We start from the raw sequence: 18,742 nt of genomic DNA, 5'->3' as shown, positions 1-18,742 counted from the left end.
TCCTCCCCCCCCTTTATAGCACCCCCTTCACATAACTGTCCTCCCCCCTTCACATTACTGTCCTCCCCCCCCCCTTTATAACACCCCCTCTTCACATAACTGTCCTCCCCCATTTTATTGCGCCCCTCCTTCACACTGCAGTCCCCAGCCCCCCATTAACATCCCTGTCCTCACCCCCTTTATAGTACCCCCTGACATTCCTGTGCTCATCCCCTATTTTTTAAAAACCCCCTTCACACTGCAGTCTCCAGCCCCCCTTCACATTCCAATCCTCACCCCCTTTGTAGAACCCCACCCCCCTTCATATCACTCCTTTACATTTCTGCCCTGGATGTTTTATATCACCCCTCTTTCCTCCTTTACATTAGCAGTGCCCTCTTCCCTGTCCTACCTTAAACAGGGCAGCGTGGCTGACATCTGAGGCACAGCAGCTGACATCGGAAGTGCAGCAAAGGGATGGACGGAGGGCGGGACCTGCCCCAGGTAACTGATTGGTTGCTAGAATACAGGGCAGTTCTAGCAACCGTGAATAACTGCTCTGCTCCTCCGATGTCAGCTCTATAAAGACAGAGCGGCAGAGGGAAAATAAACAGATCCTAAATGGTGCGACCGCTGCGGGGCCGGACGGAACATTGATTGGGTCCGGACTTGCCCCCCGGGCCACCATTTAGTGATGCCTGCTTTATAGCATAAACAGAATCAAGCATTTTTGTTTTTAACGAAGGCCTCATTTACACTTGTGTTTGGGTGGGGGGGGTGGTTGTTAGCGGTATAAATGTGTGGCTGAGACATGTTTATGATGTCATTCCCCCCCCCCCCCCCCATTGCTCCTCATTGCTCCCATTATGCTGCAAAGGTAGCAAAGGGGTTAGTACATATGCATAGGCACCACGGCACATCAGAAATTATCCCTGCTGTCATGTTCAGTGGGTTGTCCTAGTTGCTCGACACGACCTATTCAACTAAATAGGGGCGACCCTACAGCATGCTAGTGCGGGCTTCATGGGAAAAAAGTAGTCAGCAAGGAGGCGATACAAGGCCACCTCACTACCTATCTAATGCTCTCTCAAGAGCAGTCTGAATGCCGATCGCTCTTCAAAAAGCAACGCTAGTGTAAACTATCCCTATTGCTTGCTTGAAACATAAGGCAATAAGAAGAGTATGTGGGTCAGGAAAAATAAAAAAGCAGAAAAAACATTTTTATAATTTTTTATTCTTTTTATCTCTTATTTGATGGTCACCTCTGCAATTAAACTAGTTGAGTCATCCAGTAGTGGTTATGGAGTGGTATAAATCTTCTGTTTGTCAATTAGACTTGAATCAAAGAAAGATGGTTCTATTTGCGGCCACCTTGACTCTAGTTTAGTACTGTTATCACCCTTTTTCTTCTTGATTTAGATTCCTACCTCCCGACCCTGCGTGTACCCCCCACTATAGCCCACTTATGAAATGCTGATCCTGTTTATACAGTGCTTCACCAGCCTGCAAGCCTCATATACTCATTATTCATAAGGCCTCCTGCTGACCTCAATCCTGTGCTATCATATCTTCTCGGCACATTAACAGTCTTCCAGCATACACCCTATCTCTCTCAGCGCTGAATAGTCCCACCAAGGCTTGACTAAAAACTACCCAGTCTGACTCCTACAAAGCAGAAATCAATCTCTTTCCTCCCAGAGAGAAATTTTTACTGTTTGATTGATTCTTCTTAGCCACAGGGTTAGGCTTCCCACATTAACCCCCTCCTGCTTCAGTCATGATGACAGCGATCCTACCCCTACCTGCACCACAAACTGAGGCAAATCTTCATTTGCTTCAGGGATGGTGTCATCCGTAATTCCTTGTTATCCTAGAGGCAATTACTCTTTCTGCCTCCAGCACACACCCCAGGCTTTCACAAATTTCTAACCAGCCTTAATGAAGGTGTGCCATGTATTCATTTGCTGTAGGTGTAGAATTTTCTACAACAATTTGGATTCTACAACATTAAAGGCAAAGCCTAATATACTGTATATTCTGTGATTATTATTAAAACAAAAACAAATAACCTTGCGCACACCTATGTGAAAAAAAACATACAATATAAAGAATGAGTGTTGCTGAGATCTAGGAGTGTTCCATTCACTCTGAATGTTACGAAATCACAACCTAAAATGATCCAGTGCTACGCTATGTAATACTCCGAAACCAAACCAGATGTTTGATTTATTTTTTGGTTTTGAAGTATTCCTATAATATATTCTGTAATTCCTATTGCAGAGTTAACCTGTACCAAGTTTTGATGTGACGTTCACATTTTATGAGCTTGTTTTAGATTAGGCACCAAAAGAAGTAAAGATTAGCCACCACGATCACCCTACCTCTCAGCTTGACAGCTGCTGAGATATGATATTAAGGGAGTCCATTTGTTTTTTAGTGAGATGGCAAGAAAAAAAAAGACTGAACTTTCCCTTTACTTACAATAATGTTTATTGATTTCCAAGAAAAAAAATTAAATATGAAAATGCAGTGTGGTTACTTTCTCCAGCATTCCCATTGTACTTAGTAACTAAAAGGCACTGGAAATATGCTCACAATACCTTTGCATAAAGACTTCACAGGCATGATATGTAGATAGGTCAACTAATCACCAATAAACTAGAAAAGCCCCATCCTCTCATCCTTCTATGTCAGATACACAGAGTTGCAAAGTACCACAGCTCTTGGGGAGGAAAAAATGTAAGATAAACAATGGAAAATATAAGATAATGAGCCCACTAGGTACTGTGTATATATAGAAGAGAATGGGATTAAGGAAAGGCGCAGGGGAAGATCAGGTTGAGGTGTAGGTTACATACCATATATGTAAATTGATGTCCCTTTAAGTGCAGAAAAAAATATAACAATTTTACCACCAACCCTTTTAAAATTATAATTATTATACAGGATTTATAAAGCGCTAGCGGTTTACACAGCATTTTACAATGTAAAAGGGAGACAGTACAGTTGCAATACCATAAAATACAAGAGAGTTAAGAGAGCCCTGCTCAATAGAGCTGGCAATCTTATAGGGTGGGGCAAGTGGTACACAAGTTTCTAACTGGGGGGGGGGGGGGTGAGGTGATGAAAGATTAGTTGGAGGCATGATGGGCTTCCCTGAGGAGATGAGTTTTCATGGATCCCCTAAAGGTAGCCAGTGTAGGAGATAGCCAGACAGATTGAGGTAAAGAGTTCCAGAGGATGGAAGAGGCTCTGGAGACGAGCATGGGAGAAGGAGACAAGGGAGCTAGAGAGCAGGAGGTCTTGAGAGGAGGGGAGAGGATGGTTTGGGTGATATTAGGAGACAAAATTGGTGATGTAGCTCTGGGCAGAGTTGTAAATGGCTTTGTATGATGATGTTAGTATTTTGAGTTTAATTCGCTGGGCGATCAGGAGCTAGTGTAGGGATTGGCAGAGAGGGGTGGCAGACACTGAGAGGTTGGTAAGGTAGATGAGTCTGACAGCAGCATTCATGAAAGAATGAAGAAGGGATAGCCTATGGAGAGGTAGACCTATGAGACGGGAGTTGGAATAGTCAAGCCAAGAGATAACAAGGCATTGAATGAGTAGCTTGGTGGTTTCATTAGTTAATAAGAGGTGAATTTTAGAGATGTTACGGAGGTGAAGTCTATAAGCTTTTGACAACAATTGAATTTGGGGCTGAAAGGACAGGTCAGAGTCTAGGATTACACCTAGTACCCTGGTGTGAGCAGAGGAATTGATGGTTGCATTATTGACCTTGATGGGGAGGGGGGGACGGGCAGGGGGGAATATTAGCAGCTCTGTTTTAGAGATTTAGGAATTGGTGCGACATCCATGCTGATATGTCATTTCAAACATCCCTGATATCACAAATTATATTAAGAAGTAAATATTTAGTCCCATCCCATTCTGTGCATTATCCATCACACTCCAAGGGATATTATCTTCTTAAAAATGGTGTTCGCAAAAATCCTTCACACCCACCACCAGATAGCCAAACTCCTTACCATGCGGTCTGACCTCTTATTAATGGAGGTCATCAATCGCTTTCAACCCACAAGAACCATACAATATTTGCTTTCGGGCTCACAGGACATTTGCTGCAGAGGGATTTGGCGAATATCAGCCCCAAACATCATTGATCGAGGATCCATGAATTTAGAAGGAAAAAACACATCGCACCTAGCGTAACACTATTTTAAACCTCTGGTTTATTGTAAGCAAACTTACTCACGTAGGGTAAATATCAATACTGGAATACGCTCCCAGTGTGCATGCACCAGTGTGCTGTTGTTAGACTGCGTGCTCCAACTCATTAGAAATGACTTCCTCAGGTTTCCATCTTGCCTCCCTGTGCCTTGAAAGGTATTTTATCCACGTACATTCCCTTTAGGCTGTTTTTTTTTTTTTCCAGACACAGTTGGTAACCTGTTTTTTGCCCAATGCAGTGCTCAAATGAGGACTGGTCTGTTTTGGGATACCTAGGAGGAGATGACAAGTGCCTCTAACTTTCAGAAGTGCTTGTTATTGTTCAGAGATACCTGGCCAATCCCTCTGTCTCATTGGTCATGCATCACTTTAGTCCATGGAGTGAGTTGCATAATAAACAGCAGCTGATGCCAGCACTTCAGATGACAGGTGAATGTCTCCTTCCCTGTCATTTTTTTGGAGAGACAACTTCCCAGGATGTGTTCAGCCTTATTCAGAGTAGACATTGTCCCCTTCAGAGCTCTTGAAGCACACACTTGAAGTTAACCCCTTCCATGACCCAGATGCTCAGCTGCTGCAGATGTTCAACTGTTTTAACTGTGGGCACGTCCTCATAAAATGCTGCCTTTCATCCTACATGCCATCCCTATTTTTGTCCTAGAGACACAACATGATTTTTCAAATGAATGAACCAAATGTGAAGGTGTTGCTTCTAGCAGATGATTATAATCCAATTTTGTCTTTCTAGTTCAGATCAGGAATTGTAGCATCATGTTTCATTGATTGCTTTGGGCAATGGCAGTTATCTGTTGCTCCACTTCTGTAAGGCAGGGCCACTATTTTTATGGATTTTTTTTTTTTTGATTCACCACCATGTATTGTCATAAAATGTACATTCTAGTTACTGTAATTTTTGCCTCAGAGAAAAAAATATTTGATGTGACTTTCATGTTTTTACATCCTTCCTGTTCCAAATTTGTACATTCTTTCTTTACTGGAATTCTGTATATTACAAAGAAGTTTGGAATTTTAAAAAAGGAACACTCCTACTCACCTAGGTGGATGCAGCATTGGTCCCCCGCCACCTCTGCCCCGAGAATTGAGTAATCAAAGACCGCTGATCGCTCTGTTCTTGGTCTTCAGTGAGCAGAGAGCCGGCGACTGTCAGTCTCCGGCTCTCTGCTCTGCCCTTCCCTCACTCACAGGGGTAGTTGGTTCAGGCTGTCAGTGGCTTGCTGAGACAGCTGCCAGGCCAGTCATCTGGGTGGATCCCAACAATAAAGTTAGGGTCTCTTCAGAGTCTGGACTAGCTGACTAACATCAGCTGGCAGCAGACTTTAGCCACTGTCGGCTGAATACGGGTCACAGGTGTGCAGAACTAAGTTCACTTCTTTGATCCCTAGGAGAAGTAGGACCAAAAGACTTTACTTCTCCTTTAACCACTTAAGCCCCGGAAGATTTTACCCCCTTCCTGACCAGGGCCTATTTTGCGATTCGGCACTGCGTGACTTTAACGGACAATTGCGCGGTCATGCAAAGCTGTACCTAAACTAATTTGACGTCCTTTTTTTCCCACAAACAGAGCTTTCTTTTGGTGGTATTTGATCACCTGTGCAATTTTTTGATCATGCGCTATAAACAAAAAAAGAGCGTCAATTTTGCAAAAATAACAATATTTTTCACATTTTTTTATATGAAATTCCCCCAAAAAAATTTAAAAATCAACATTTTTTAACATTTTAGGCCAATTTGTTTTATGCTACCTATGTTTGGTAAAAAAAAATCGCAAAAAGCATATTTTGATTGGTTTGCGCAAAAGTTATTGCGTTTACTAACTAAGGGAAAGATTTTTGTCATTTTTGTTGTTTTTTTTTTAACGAGTAATGGCGGCGATCTGCGTTTTTTTTTTTTGCGGGACTGCCACATTGCGGCGGACAGATTGGACCCTTGACTGACATTTTTGACACTTTTGGGTTTACCAGTGACATTACTGCAGTAATCAGTGCTATACATATGCACTGTTACTGTAAAAATGACACTGGCAGTGAAGGAGTTAACTTTATTGGAGAGGGAGGGGTTAAGTGTGTCCCTAGGGGCGTGTTTCTAACTGTGATTGGCTGTGGCTACTAGTGTAAGAACAGAGATCAACGGTCCTACATAGTAGAACCGTGTGATCTCCATTCTTACACAGGGAAGAATGACAGGCGGCTTTGTTTACATTAGCCGCCTGCCTTTCTTCCGGTTTAACGGAAGATCGCGAGTGCCCGGCGGACATCAGGTCCTCCGGGCACACGCGCGGGGGGGGGTCCGTGACTGTGCGGGAGCCCGCCTCTGGCGGGGCGCGTGTGCTCGCTCCCTAGAGCCTCACAGGCTAGCGACGTAGACCTACGTCGCTTTGCCTGTGAGGGGCTGACCGCCGCAGTAAATAGTCGTGCGGCGATCGGCAAGCGGTTAAAGAATTATCCATGTGCAAAGATGTATTTGCTTTGGAAGAACAAATCACCTCTAACATTGAGTCTCCTACATGTGTGGATGTTGCTGCATTATGTAAGACTATTAGTTTTGTTCTTTATATTTCAGAATGGAGTGCCTGGAGATTGTGCAGAATTTTAAAGGGTGCCTTGACTGAAAAAAGGTTGAGAAACACTACTCTAGTTGTTGGGCTGCAGCAGTATGTGCACTGCATGTTGGAAAACCTTTTCCTGCAGCAGACAATTCTCTAAGTAGAAATAATACGCAATGTCTAGTATATTGACCAGAACCTGCTGAAGTAGGCCATTGCCTAACACAGGCTTCCTGAAAAGCACACAGGGTCCCCAAAACCCCATGTCCCTTTTTTATGTAAACAGAGGTCAGCTTCTATAGTCGCTGGATCTAGCAAATCAAGCTCCTCTATTCAGTTTTAGAAAATAAAAAATATATGTGGGAGTGGGCTAGAGCCAGCAACCACAAGAGCTGGTCCATTTTTTGGTGGTAGAACAGCATGGGTTTCTGAGGTTCCCAAGTGCTCTACAAGAAATGCCAACCAAGGTGAGGATATCTGAAGGTAAAACATTGTTACTGTGTCCTCTACGCCTGAACTGATATAGCAGGGTTTCTATTACTCATGCTACCTTTTTTTTTTTTTTTTTTTTCCCTAATAATCATTTAATATGATGTTAGTGCTGTTGGATTGTTTAATAGTGTCCCACTTACTGCATGTTATGAACCAAAATAATCTACATTTTTATGTTCATCTTTACGTGACATGGTAATTGTGAAAGTTGAAAGTGTAAGTTGTAGTGTTGGTGAGGAATGTGGGTGATTGAACTCAAGATGGCAGTATAAGTGGTGTTGGCAGGGCCGGGACAAAGGGTGGGCAGGAGGGACGACTGTCCTGGGCGCCATGGTTCTTTGCAGGGATGGGGGTGTCCTGTGGCAGTTGCTTCTGTTACAAGGGTAGTGACAGCACCATCACTGCTAAGGGGGGTGCAAAGGTTCGCATCTTTGCTCTGGGCGCTGAATGACCTTGTACTGGGACTGGGTGTTGGGGTAGTTTAAGAATCCAGTTTCAAGGATGGCAGACATTCCTGTGACTTTCTCAGACATTCAGTGTAATAGCAGCTAGAGCACAGAAACCTTACCTAGAGAAGGAGGCTTACAGGTAAATTAAGAATCATAATTTCTTCAAAAGAATAAATACAAGAATAAGAATAAACGCCTCCTCTGTAAGCATGGCAAAAATTGTGTAGCTGCCAGTGCCAACAATGAAAGGAGAAGATGCTGGTAATTTAATGTAATGTTAATAGGGGTACATACGACTTATGTAGAATAGGGGAAACGTTAAATGTAAAGCACATTAAATATAAATATATAGCCCACATCCAATGAAGATAATCATTATTATTTGTATTATAATAAATTGCACTTGTTCCCGTATCTCGGTAGCTGTCTTTGTCATACAGTACAAGGACAAAATCATAGACCATAATCTTTCCTGTGCTTAAAGTGGTTGTAAAGGCTAAAGGGTTTTTTCCCTAATGCATTCTCTGCATTAAGGTAAAAAACCTTCTATTATCCGCTCTCCTCTCCTCCCAAATACCTGAGCCTGGTCTTAATCCAGCGCTGTGCCAAAGAGCAGTGGCGCTGCGCTCACTCTCTCCCTCCTCACTGGACCCAGTGAGAGCACTGGGAGCCATTGGCTTCTGCTACTGTCTATCAAATCAAGTGAGTAAGGAGCAGGGGGGCGGGGCAGAGCCGCACTGTGTTTGTCAATAGACACAGGGTGGCTCAGGGTCAAGCCTGCATGTGTGCCCCTATCAGAAGTGGAGCAGAGGAGGAGCCCAGAGTGCCTGCGGTGGACCCCAGAAGAGAAAGATCAGAGCTGCTCTGTGCAAAACCATTACACAGAGCATGTAGGTATGACATGTTTGTTGTTTAAAAAAAAAAACACTTTACAATGACTTTTAATGCATCAGCATGATACAGTATCTCATAAAAGTGGGTACACCCCTCACATTTTTTAAATATTTTATTATAACTTTTCATGTGACAACACTGAAGAAATGACACTTTGCTACAATGTAAAGTAGAGAGTGTACAGCTTGTATAACAGTGTACATTTTGTGTCCCCTCAAAATAACTCAACACAGCCTTTAATGTCTAAACCGCTGGCGACAAAAGTGAGTACACCCCTAAGTGAAAATGTCCAAATTGGTCCCAAAGTGTCAATATTTTGTGTGGCCACCATTATTTTCCAGCACTGCCTTAACCCTCTTGGACATGGAGTTTACCAAAGCTTCCCAGGTTGCCACTGGAGTCCTCTTCCACTCCTCCGTGACGACATCACCGAGCTGGTTGATGTTAGAGACCTTGCGCTATTCCACCTTCTGTTTGAGGATGCCTCACAGATGCTCAATAGGGTTTAGGTCTAGAGACCTGCTTGGCCAGTCCATCACCTTTACCCTCAGCTTGGAGGTGTGTTTGGGGTTGTTATCCTGTTGGAATACTGCCCTGTGGTCCAGTCTCCAAAGGGAGGGGGATCATGCTCTGCTTCAGTATGTCACAGTACATGTTGGCATTCATGGTTCCATCAATGAACAGTAGCTACCCATTGCCGGCAGCACTCATGCAGCCCCAGACCATGACAACTCCCACCACCATGCTTGACTGTAGGCAAGACACATTTGTCCTTGTACTCCTCACCTGGTTCCTGCCACACATGCTTGACACCAACTGAACCAAATAAGTTTATCTTGGTTTCATCAGACCACAGGACATGGTTCCAGTAATCCATGTCCTTAGTCTGCTTGTCTTCAGCAATCTGTTTGCGGGCTTTCTTGTGCATCACCTTTAGAAGAGGCTTCCTTCTAGGATGACAGCCATGCAGACCAATTTGATGCAGTGTGCGGCGTATGGTCTGAGCACAGACAGGCTGACCCCCTACCCCTTCAACCTCTGCAGCAATGCTGGCAGCACTCATACGCCTATTTCCCAAAGACAACCTTTGGATAGGACGCTGAGCATGTGCACTCAACTTCTTTGGTCGACCATGGCGAGTCATGTTCTGAGTGGAACCAGTACTGTTAAACCGCTGTATGGTCTTGGCCACCGTGCTGCAGCTCATTTTCAGGGTCTTGGCAATCTTCTTATAGCCTAGGCCATCTTTATGTAGTGCAACAATTATTTTTTCAGTTCCTAATGACTGTGTGTTGTTATTTTGAGGGGACAGCAAATTTACACTGTAAGGCCCCTTTAACACAGGCGGACCATTCATATCCACCTATCAGTTTTTTTGGCGGATCTGAATGGTCACTCCATGCATCTCTATGGGGCATCGGATGTCAGCGGAGTCATGTCCGCTGACATCCGATCCGTCAAATCTGGACGGATGGAAACCCTATTTTCCATCCGTCCAGCGGATCGGATGACAACGGACAGACGGTCCGTTCCCATCCTATTCCCCCATAGAGATGCATGGGGACCTGACAGCTGTGTTTCCGCACACAGCTGTCATCCTCCTGCTCAGCGGGGTGTTCTAATCCCTCTCCTTTTTATTCAAAACTAAAAAAAAAAATCTTTTGCCTTTTAGTTTTACTTAAAGTGATAATTGATGAATAAATAACTCCTATAGAATCACACTTCTATATCAGATGAGAGGGTCCAGTCAGGAAGGGAAGAGAGGATCATATCATGATACCTGCATATTAGGAGGGTCTTGATAAGCTGTCTTATGTATTAGGAGGAGGAGAGAGGAGCAGATCACTATACCTGCATATTCGGAGGGTCTTGTTGAGCTGTCTATGTATTAGAAGGAGGGGAGAGAGGAGCAGATCACGATACCTGCATATTAGGAGGGTCTTGTTAAGCCGTCTATGTATTAGAATGAGGGGAGAGAGGAGCAGATCACGATACCTGCATATTAGGAGGGTCTTGTTAAGCTGTCTATGTATTAGAAGGAGGGGAGAGGAGCATTTTATGCTTGTTATAATGCTCAATTCACAAAGCGTTATCCTTTATCCTTGAACACTATCAGAAATCATTCACTGCATGTGATTTATTTGACAACAATGTCAGATTTATTGTATGTAATATAAACCTTGCACAATATCTTTATACTCTATATTAGAAGCTATCAGATACATTGTATATTGGCAAAATGTCAGACAAGCTGTATAGGAGGCCGATGTCAGAATTCTACTTCTCCCTGCGTCTTTCTTCTGTCAGTAGAAGGTGATGGGGACATGGCCATGATGTCTTTATTATGGGTTAAGATTCTCTGACGTACGCAGTGTGTCCGTGGTTTGGATGTATAATGCCTGTGTGTTTTCTCTGCTTTCCTGCACGCAGACTGTTATTTCTACAAGGAAGCCGTTGCCTTAAGATCCTATCGATCTGCCTCTCCGACTCCCGCTGCTGAAGTGGAGGGGGAGAGGAATGACAATGTCTCCTTCTCTGCCTCATGCTGAAGCAGAAGATCGAAGATTATGAATCGATGTGTCAGATTCCAGCATTGCCCATTATTTTTCTTAGTAAATTTGTCAATGATGAGAATGCTGGCTTGAAATTCATGCTGGCGGGTGTGCGCTGGGCACGTGTGCTGTTAATTCCCATCTGCAGGGCCCACACATGCCCTGAATAGAATTTGCTCTGCTACCAACCTGCAGTGCAGATATTAGAACATCCAGCTGAAGAAGAAGCTGATTCATTTTTCTAGCATAACACTTTGTGGGACTGGGCATGTTATTGTACTTCGGTGTTCATCATAATGTTGACTCCCTCCTTTTACCTGCAGCCACCCTGACCAGCTACTCCGAGAATGTGGACCGATCCAAGTATGGCGCAGACAGCAACAAAGACCTCAGTTCTCGCGGGTGTATTAAACAGCCTCAGAAGTCCATGGATTCCAGTTTGTACCGGTTGGATGAGAATATAATGGCCTCTACCTTCAGCTTAAACAAGATCCCTGAGAGGGGACTGGACACTGGGCTCTCCCAGTCCGTGCAGTCCATCCCGCTCTACCTCATGCCCCGCCCTAATTCGGTTGCAGGTGAGAAAAGGTGTCGCTGTCTGGGTTGTCCCAGACTAGTATGATTGTACTGTGCACAAAGTTATGTTCATTGGGGCAGAGGCTTGATCACAAGCCTGTGTGTGTGTGTGTGTCTAGAATCTTAATGCTGCTCTCTTAACGTGGGTGTGAGGGGGAGGAAAAGAGATACAGGACTGCAGATGGTGGGAGGAAAATGAATCAAGCTTAAATAAACCATTATTCTTAATTAATCTGTTTTCTTTACTTGGACAGTGAAAAGGTTAATCTGATAAACAGCTGCTCACTGGGTCAAGGAGTGTGGTTGGTTTTTGTTAATGGAAATTGTGTCAGAGGTATAGTGGGGTATTGCAGCAGTGCAGGTAGCAGCATTCCTTATTCTGCAGTATGACTCTGGGAGGATGAGGACCAGTGCTGAATATACCTGTCCTAGAATTATATTATCTCCAGGATTTAATAAGAACTTGCAAAGTGTTAGCGTGTACACAAATGTTGGGCGCCTGAAAGATGATAGCATTTTTCCATTTAACAAATAACGGGGTGTTCTAGCTGGCCATTCAGGCACTGTCTGATTTTATTTTAGTTCTGATCTTCTAGATCTGCAAAATTTACCTGCAACTATGTAGTGTGAAGTTTACCTGACTCTGGATTATGTAGGCCCTGGTTGCTGGTCTGTTGATCTGACAGATCAACTCTTAAACTAGATCTGCATATTGCCAGCTTTGCAGCACATATTTCTGAATTCAGTAATTACAGAGATACATCATGCATACATCCAACTGCTGCTTTTACAGGTATGTGTGCAGTATTGCTGCACTTGTGCCAACTCTACACATTTACCTTCAGAAAGTTAACTACAGTAGATAGGTGAATGGAATTTCCTTGGCAGTTTATTTGGTTGAAGTCCACAATGATGGGGCATTAAGGCCCCGTTCACACCTGAGCGTATTTCAGCTCGTAAAACGCTCATCTCTGAAGTCTCAAAATGCCCAACAAGCAAAATCCCATCAATTTCAATGGCCCCTGTTCACCTGTTTTGTCGCCTGAAGCTCAAAAAAGTATATGAGCTTCTTTTTTGGCAGATTACAAGCATTTTTGTTAGATGTCAATGCCTGCCTCCAAACACCTGCAAAAAACGCCTGAAAAATGCAGAAAAAAGCCCTGAAAACTATACGCTCAGGTGTGAATGGAGCCTCGGTGTGCACAAAGAGGTGGAATGTTTGTTTGCAGGTATAACATGGAGTAGTTAACATGCAACAGCCTGGTGTGCTTGTATGTAAATGTGGAATCCAGCTGAGCATGTATCCGTTGGAAATCACAGCTGGACATGAAGTGTACTGACATCTTGTTCTGTATAGGGAATATATTTTCCTGCATCACAGAATTATTCATTTAGATTGTAGTTTTCTCTTTCACCATCTCATAATTCTCAATCCTCCTTTTCCTCTGGCTACCATTTTCTGCTGCTAGTAGATTTATATTTATATATACATTATGTTTGGGGTTTTTTTTCCTTCTATAACTTTTCCCATAATGCCTTCCTTTTTTAGTTCTTTCTTCATTCCATGAATTTGTTCTCATTCTCTGACCTCTTTGTTGTCTTTACTTTTCCTTACGCCTGATTTTAATTTCTCCCCTCGTTATTCCTTACCCATATACTCTATTTTATCTCACTTTTGCTTTTTTAACCACCTTAGCCACCAGTTCCGCACACTTAGAGGACCTTGCCTACTTGGATGAGCAAAGACACACCCCTCTACGTACCTCTTTGCGAATGCCACGACAGACCCTTGCTGGACCACGTACCCCACAAGATCTACGAGGTAAGAACAGCAGGAGTATAGTAATCCCGTACATCACCTTCTTTGTATGATGGGTGAGCTAAAATTGTTTGTTAAATGATCTCTGCTCCCCAAGTTATTCATGAATATGAAAGAGCCAGAGTTCCCTTTCTGACAACAATCACTTCTTTCTCTCTGCTTAGTTCGCTTTGCTCCCTACCGGCCTCCTGACATCTCCTTGAAGCCACTACTGTTTGAGGTGCCGAGTATCACCACAGATGCCACATTTGTGGGCCGGGATTGGCTCTTCCATGAGATTGACGCACAGCTGCAGAGTGAAGACGAGAATGTAAATCGGGGTGTAGTAATTTGTGGCAACATTGGCTTTGGGAAAACCGCCATTATTTCTCGACTTGTGTCCCTGAGCTGCCATGGTACGCGTATGAGGCAAATAGCATCTGACAGCCCCCATGCCTCGCCAAAACGTGAGTATCTGAGACTGCTAGCGAGAAAATAAAACAAACAGGTTTTGAGACAAAAAAAGATCATTGCAAATGTAACCTGTAACAGATGTATATCTTCCTGTTTTTATGTTTTTTTTTCCACTGTATTTTTAGTTAAGTGATCATGTGATATCCAGTGTTATAAAAATGAATGCTATTTATGTCCATGATTAATATTTTATTATAAAGTACTATTAAATTAAATTTTACACCTTTTTGTAATCAGACTCAGAGGCCAACCGTGAAATTGCACAGCCAGGGCAGACACACACCGGCATCTCTAGTGGCAGCTGTCCGGGAACACCTGAAATGCGTAGACGGCAAGAGGAATCCATGAGAAGGATAGCTGCACAGGTAACGAGGACAGTGATTAATTACAACATGTAATACTCTCAATAAGGGGAACATTCCACATTGTTTTCTGAAGCAAGAGGCTGTTTTGCAGTGCAAGAGGCAATGTTTGGCTTTTTCTGAAGTGCAAAAAAGCCAGTCCAAAAATGTACTACAGTATGGTGAAGGCTGTGCCTGTGCTGTAATGCAGCCAGGTGAGTCAGATCATAGACTGCAACATTGTGCTACTAGCAGAGGAGGGAGGGTGGGCAGGCATGATCTAAAACTGCAGTGCTTAGAGGTTTATATACATATAGATTGATTTTGTAATAACTAGTGTAAAGGAAAACATAGCTGATAATTGTATGAGATTTACCATCAGTTCTCCAGTACAGTGATGGCATAATGCATCACCATAGTTACATGGGCAACAGCTTTGCCTTTCTATGCTCCAGTTTCCATAAAACAATCTGTGTCATTTAGAGCATGAACTATGCTGTAATTCAATGGACTAGTGCATGTGGAATGGTGCATTGGTGAGAGGTGTGAGTCCATCTGTTTAGTCTATGGATAGTGGCAGTGAAAGTAAAAGTGTCACAATTGCTGGGTGTCCTTTTTGAGATACCTATTCCAATGACACCAACATTTTTTCCTTTTGGGCCTATCCCCCCTAAAATTCTCTAAACCCTATAAGAAGCTACTGCTCCATATTCTTACGGCTGTGGGCTGCCTTATAGCTCTTAATTGGAAAAAGTGCTCCACCCCCCCCCTTCCTCTTATGCCTTGTATGCCAGGGTCAAGGATGTGAAGATGATAGAGAATCTGACTGCCAGAATATAGGACAGAATGGAAATTTCCAGGAGGATCTACCCTGAGATCCCTTCCCCCTCCCCTCCCTTCTTTCTGACGAGCGGTTGCGATGGCCCCTACTTCCCCCTTCTCCTTTTTTTTTTTTCCCTTCTCCACTTCCTTTTCTCTTTCTCTATTGTCCTTTCATTTAACCCTTTCCTTCTATGTTTTCCTCTAAGTAATATCATATCTTCTCTTAATGAAGTTATCTTGCACTATACTACCCTAGCGATTTTTGGGGGAGGGGGAGGAGAGAAACAGAGGAGTTCTGAGAACCTGCTAATTGGACTTTTCTTTTCTTCTTCTTTCTCATTTCTCTCTCTGAGACTTCTTATATTCATGTATTGTAGTTGCTACTGCTGTAGCTGTTTCAAATGTTCTTATTGTATTTTGGAGTGTTCTCTACTTGTTATGAACATAGTGCTCATATCCTCGAATGTATTTTTCTTTTGTTCTTGGAAAAAAAATGATCAATAAAACTGGTATTTGAAAAAAAAAAAAGAAAAAAAAGAAAGTAAAAGCGTGAAATACTCTGTATCTAAACAAGCCAGATCCTTGTGGCGAGAAGGGCACAAATATGGAATTGGCTTTTTAGAGGGACAACCCATTTCCATGTTAATTATACTTGTTACTGCTGAATAATCCTGCCATATATCATTAACTCTCTGCTTCTCTGTTGGGCAGTCCTTTTACCTCCAATCTGGTTGATTACCAAGAGTGGACATCTTATCTATGGTAATGTCTTCTGGTTGCTTTCTTCAGGTGGTGGCATATCACTACTGCCAGGCCGATAATGCATATACCTGTCTAGTGCCTGAGTTTGTTCACAATGTGGCTGCCCTGCTCTGCCGTGCCCCCCAGCTTGTAGCTTACCGGGAACAGCTCCTGCGAGAACCACACTTACAAAGCCTACTAAGCTTACGCTCCTGTGTGCAGGATCCAGCTGCCTCATTCCGTAGGGGTGTTCTGGAGCCCCTGGAAAACCTGTATAAAGGTAAATGTTAAAGCACCTTGAATGAAACCATTCCTAATATCTTTCCTAAACCTTCAATATCTAAATACTTTTTTTTTCTCACTTTTTTTCAGAGAGGAAGATTCCTGATGAGGATTATATCATTCTGATAGATGGACTGAACGAGGCAGAGTTCCACAAACCAGATTATGGAGACACAATTGTGTCTTTTTTGAGCAAGATGATAGGAAAGTTTCCCCATTGGCTGAAACTCATTGTGACTGTGAGGACAACCCTGCAGGTTAGCAAATCTGTTGAGGAATCCCTCGTTTCTTCTTTTTCTCTTTTTTTAGTTTTTATATTTCACATCTTGTCCTCCCCCCCGCTATCATTGTCTCCATCTTATTTCTTGACTGTTATTATCATAGGTTTCCTATTTACTACTGTTCCTTTGTAGGCTTGAACTGCATGAGATATTGAAGTGCAGTAGCTGTGTAACCGAAAATCTCCCATTATTGATGCTGGGTTTTTGCCATCATTAATGTGAAAGCTTTAACTATTGATAACTGAGCATAATAACAAGACCTATTGACATAATTTTCCACCACTGTGCTCCAACATTTGCAGGAAAATACAATCAGCATTCTTTATTAGATTATTATAAGTTACTTGGAATGTTTTTTTAGTTAATTACATGATTCCATAAATGATCTTATGGAGATGTTTGCGCTAATCATGTCAACCGTGTGGCCTAGTCCTTAAACACACTTTATTTATTCCCATAACAGGAGATTACCAAGATGCTTCCCTTCCACCGTATATTCTTGGACCGACTGGAAGAAAATGAGGCCATAGATCAGGATTTACAGGCCTACATACTGCAACGTATTCACAGCAGTTCAGAAATCCAGAACAACATCTCTCTCAATGGAAAGATGGACAACACCACATTTGGAAAGCTTAGTTCCCACCTAAAGACTTTGAGCCAGGGCTCTTATTTGTACTTGAAGCTTACATTTGACCTTATAGAGAAGGGCTACCTAGTACTCAAGAGCTCCAGCTACAAGGTGGTTCCAGTGTCTCTGTCTGAGGTCTATCTCTTGCAGTGTAACATGAGGTTCCCAACCCAGTCCTCTTTTGAAAGGGCTCTCCCTCTTCTTAATGTTGCTGTAGCTTCCCTCCATCCCTTGACTGATGAGCACATCTTCCAGGCCATTAACGCAGGCAGTGTGGATGGAGGTCTGGAGTGGGAGGACTTTCAACAACGAATGGAGAACCTTTCTATGTTCCTCATCAAAAGAAGGGACTTGACTCGAATGTTTGTTCATCCTTCCTTCAGGGAATGGCTAATTTGGAGAGAAGATGGAGAGAAAACCAAGTTTTTATGTGACCCAAGGTGAGCAAGTTTTGCATTCTTAAAGTTCTTTTTTTTTTTTTTTTTAAATCTGCATAATTTTAATGAGGCTGCCCATAAATCTGGTTATACATGGAGCGAATTTCGGCTAGTTCCTGATGAAATTCGCACAGTGGTTGGTCCTGTGAGCTGCCTTCCACCTAGAATCCCTTAATTGAAAAATTGAAGGAACCAAGCAGAAATTTGTTGGCTGAACAGCAGCTGCATCCAATTAACTGGTTGCCGACCGCCGCACGACTATATACTGTGGCGGTCAGCCCCGGCCAGGCAAAGTGATGTACCGGTACGTCACTTGCCTGTCACTTCCTTGTGAGCCAATAGCGGGCGAGCGCGCGCCCGCCGCGGCTCGTTCACAGGGAAGTCAGTGCGTGTGACCGGCGGACCCGATGTCGATCGTCGGTGCAGAGGGAGAAAATCAGGCGGCTGATGTAAACAAGCCACCTGTCATTCTTCCCTGTGTAGAAACACTGATCATACGGTTCTACTATGTAGGACCGTTGATCACTGTTCCTACACTAGTAGCCACAGCCAATCACAGTAAAAAGCACGCCCCTAGGGACACACTTAACCCCTCCTTCCCCAATAAAGTTAACCCCTTCCCTGCCAGTGTAATTTTGCAGTAACAGTGCATATGTATAGCACTGATTACTGCAGTAATGTCACTGGTAACCCCAAAAGTGTCAAAAATGTCAGTCAAGGGTCCGATCTGTCCACCGCAATGTCGCAGTACCGCAAAAAAATCGCAGATCGCCGCCATTACGCGTTAAAAAAAAAAAAACACCAAAAATGACAGAAATCTTTCCCTTAATTAGTAAATGCAATAACTTTTGTGCAAACCAATCAAAATACGCTTTTTGCGATTTTTTTTTTTTTTAGCAAACCTATGTAGCAGAAAACAAATTGGCCAAAAATGTTAAAAAAATTTTGATTTTTACATTTTTTGGGGGGGGGATTTCATATAAAAAATGTGAAAAATATTGTTCTTTTTGCATCCTGTGGGGTTGCCTGTCCAAATAAAATAGCTGCAACAGGAGATTCGTCCATTTTCTCTGTAGCCTGGACAGAGGAATCTGTTAGACTTTTTTTTTTCCATTCAGGCTGGTTGAATGGAAAAAAATCTATATGAATGGTTAGCATAAAGCCTAGTGCACACGCTGACAGATTGCTGTACCAACACAA

At 43.0% G+C, this 18,742-nt stretch overlaps 1 protein-coding gene across 6 annotated transcripts in view; it reads left to right on the top strand.

Moving 5' to 3' along the window:
• Positions 1-18,742, top strand: part of TANC2 (tetratricopeptide repeat, ankyrin repeat and coiled-coil containing 2) — a 773,447-nt gene that overhangs the window by 710,160 nt on the left and 44,545 nt on the right. For all 6 annotated transcript variants that reach the window (XM_082271257.1, XM_082271258.1, XM_082271262.1 and 3 more), the window contains 7 exons: positions 11,483-11,737; positions 13,432-13,557; positions 13,719-14,000; positions 14,245-14,372; positions 15,960-16,191; positions 16,284-16,450; positions 16,938-17,545. In XM_082271257.1, coding sequence (XP_082127383.1) covers positions 11,483-11,737; positions 13,432-13,557; positions 13,719-14,000; positions 14,245-14,372; positions 15,960-16,191; positions 16,284-16,450; positions 16,938-17,545 — 1,798 coding nt within the window. The remainder of the gene's footprint in view (positions 1-11,482; positions 11,738-13,431; positions 13,558-13,718; positions 14,001-14,244; positions 14,373-15,959; positions 16,192-16,283; positions 16,451-16,937; positions 17,546-18,742) is intronic.

The sequence above is a fragment of the Pelophylax lessonae genome, assembly GCF_965119305.1.
Source record: "Pelophylax lessonae genome assembly, chromosome: 11".
In the NCBI taxonomy this organism is placed as follows: domain Eukaryota; kingdom Metazoa; phylum Chordata; class Amphibia; order Anura; family Ranidae; genus Pelophylax; species Pelophylax lessonae.
This window is presented reverse-complemented; position numbering and strand designations above follow the sequence as displayed.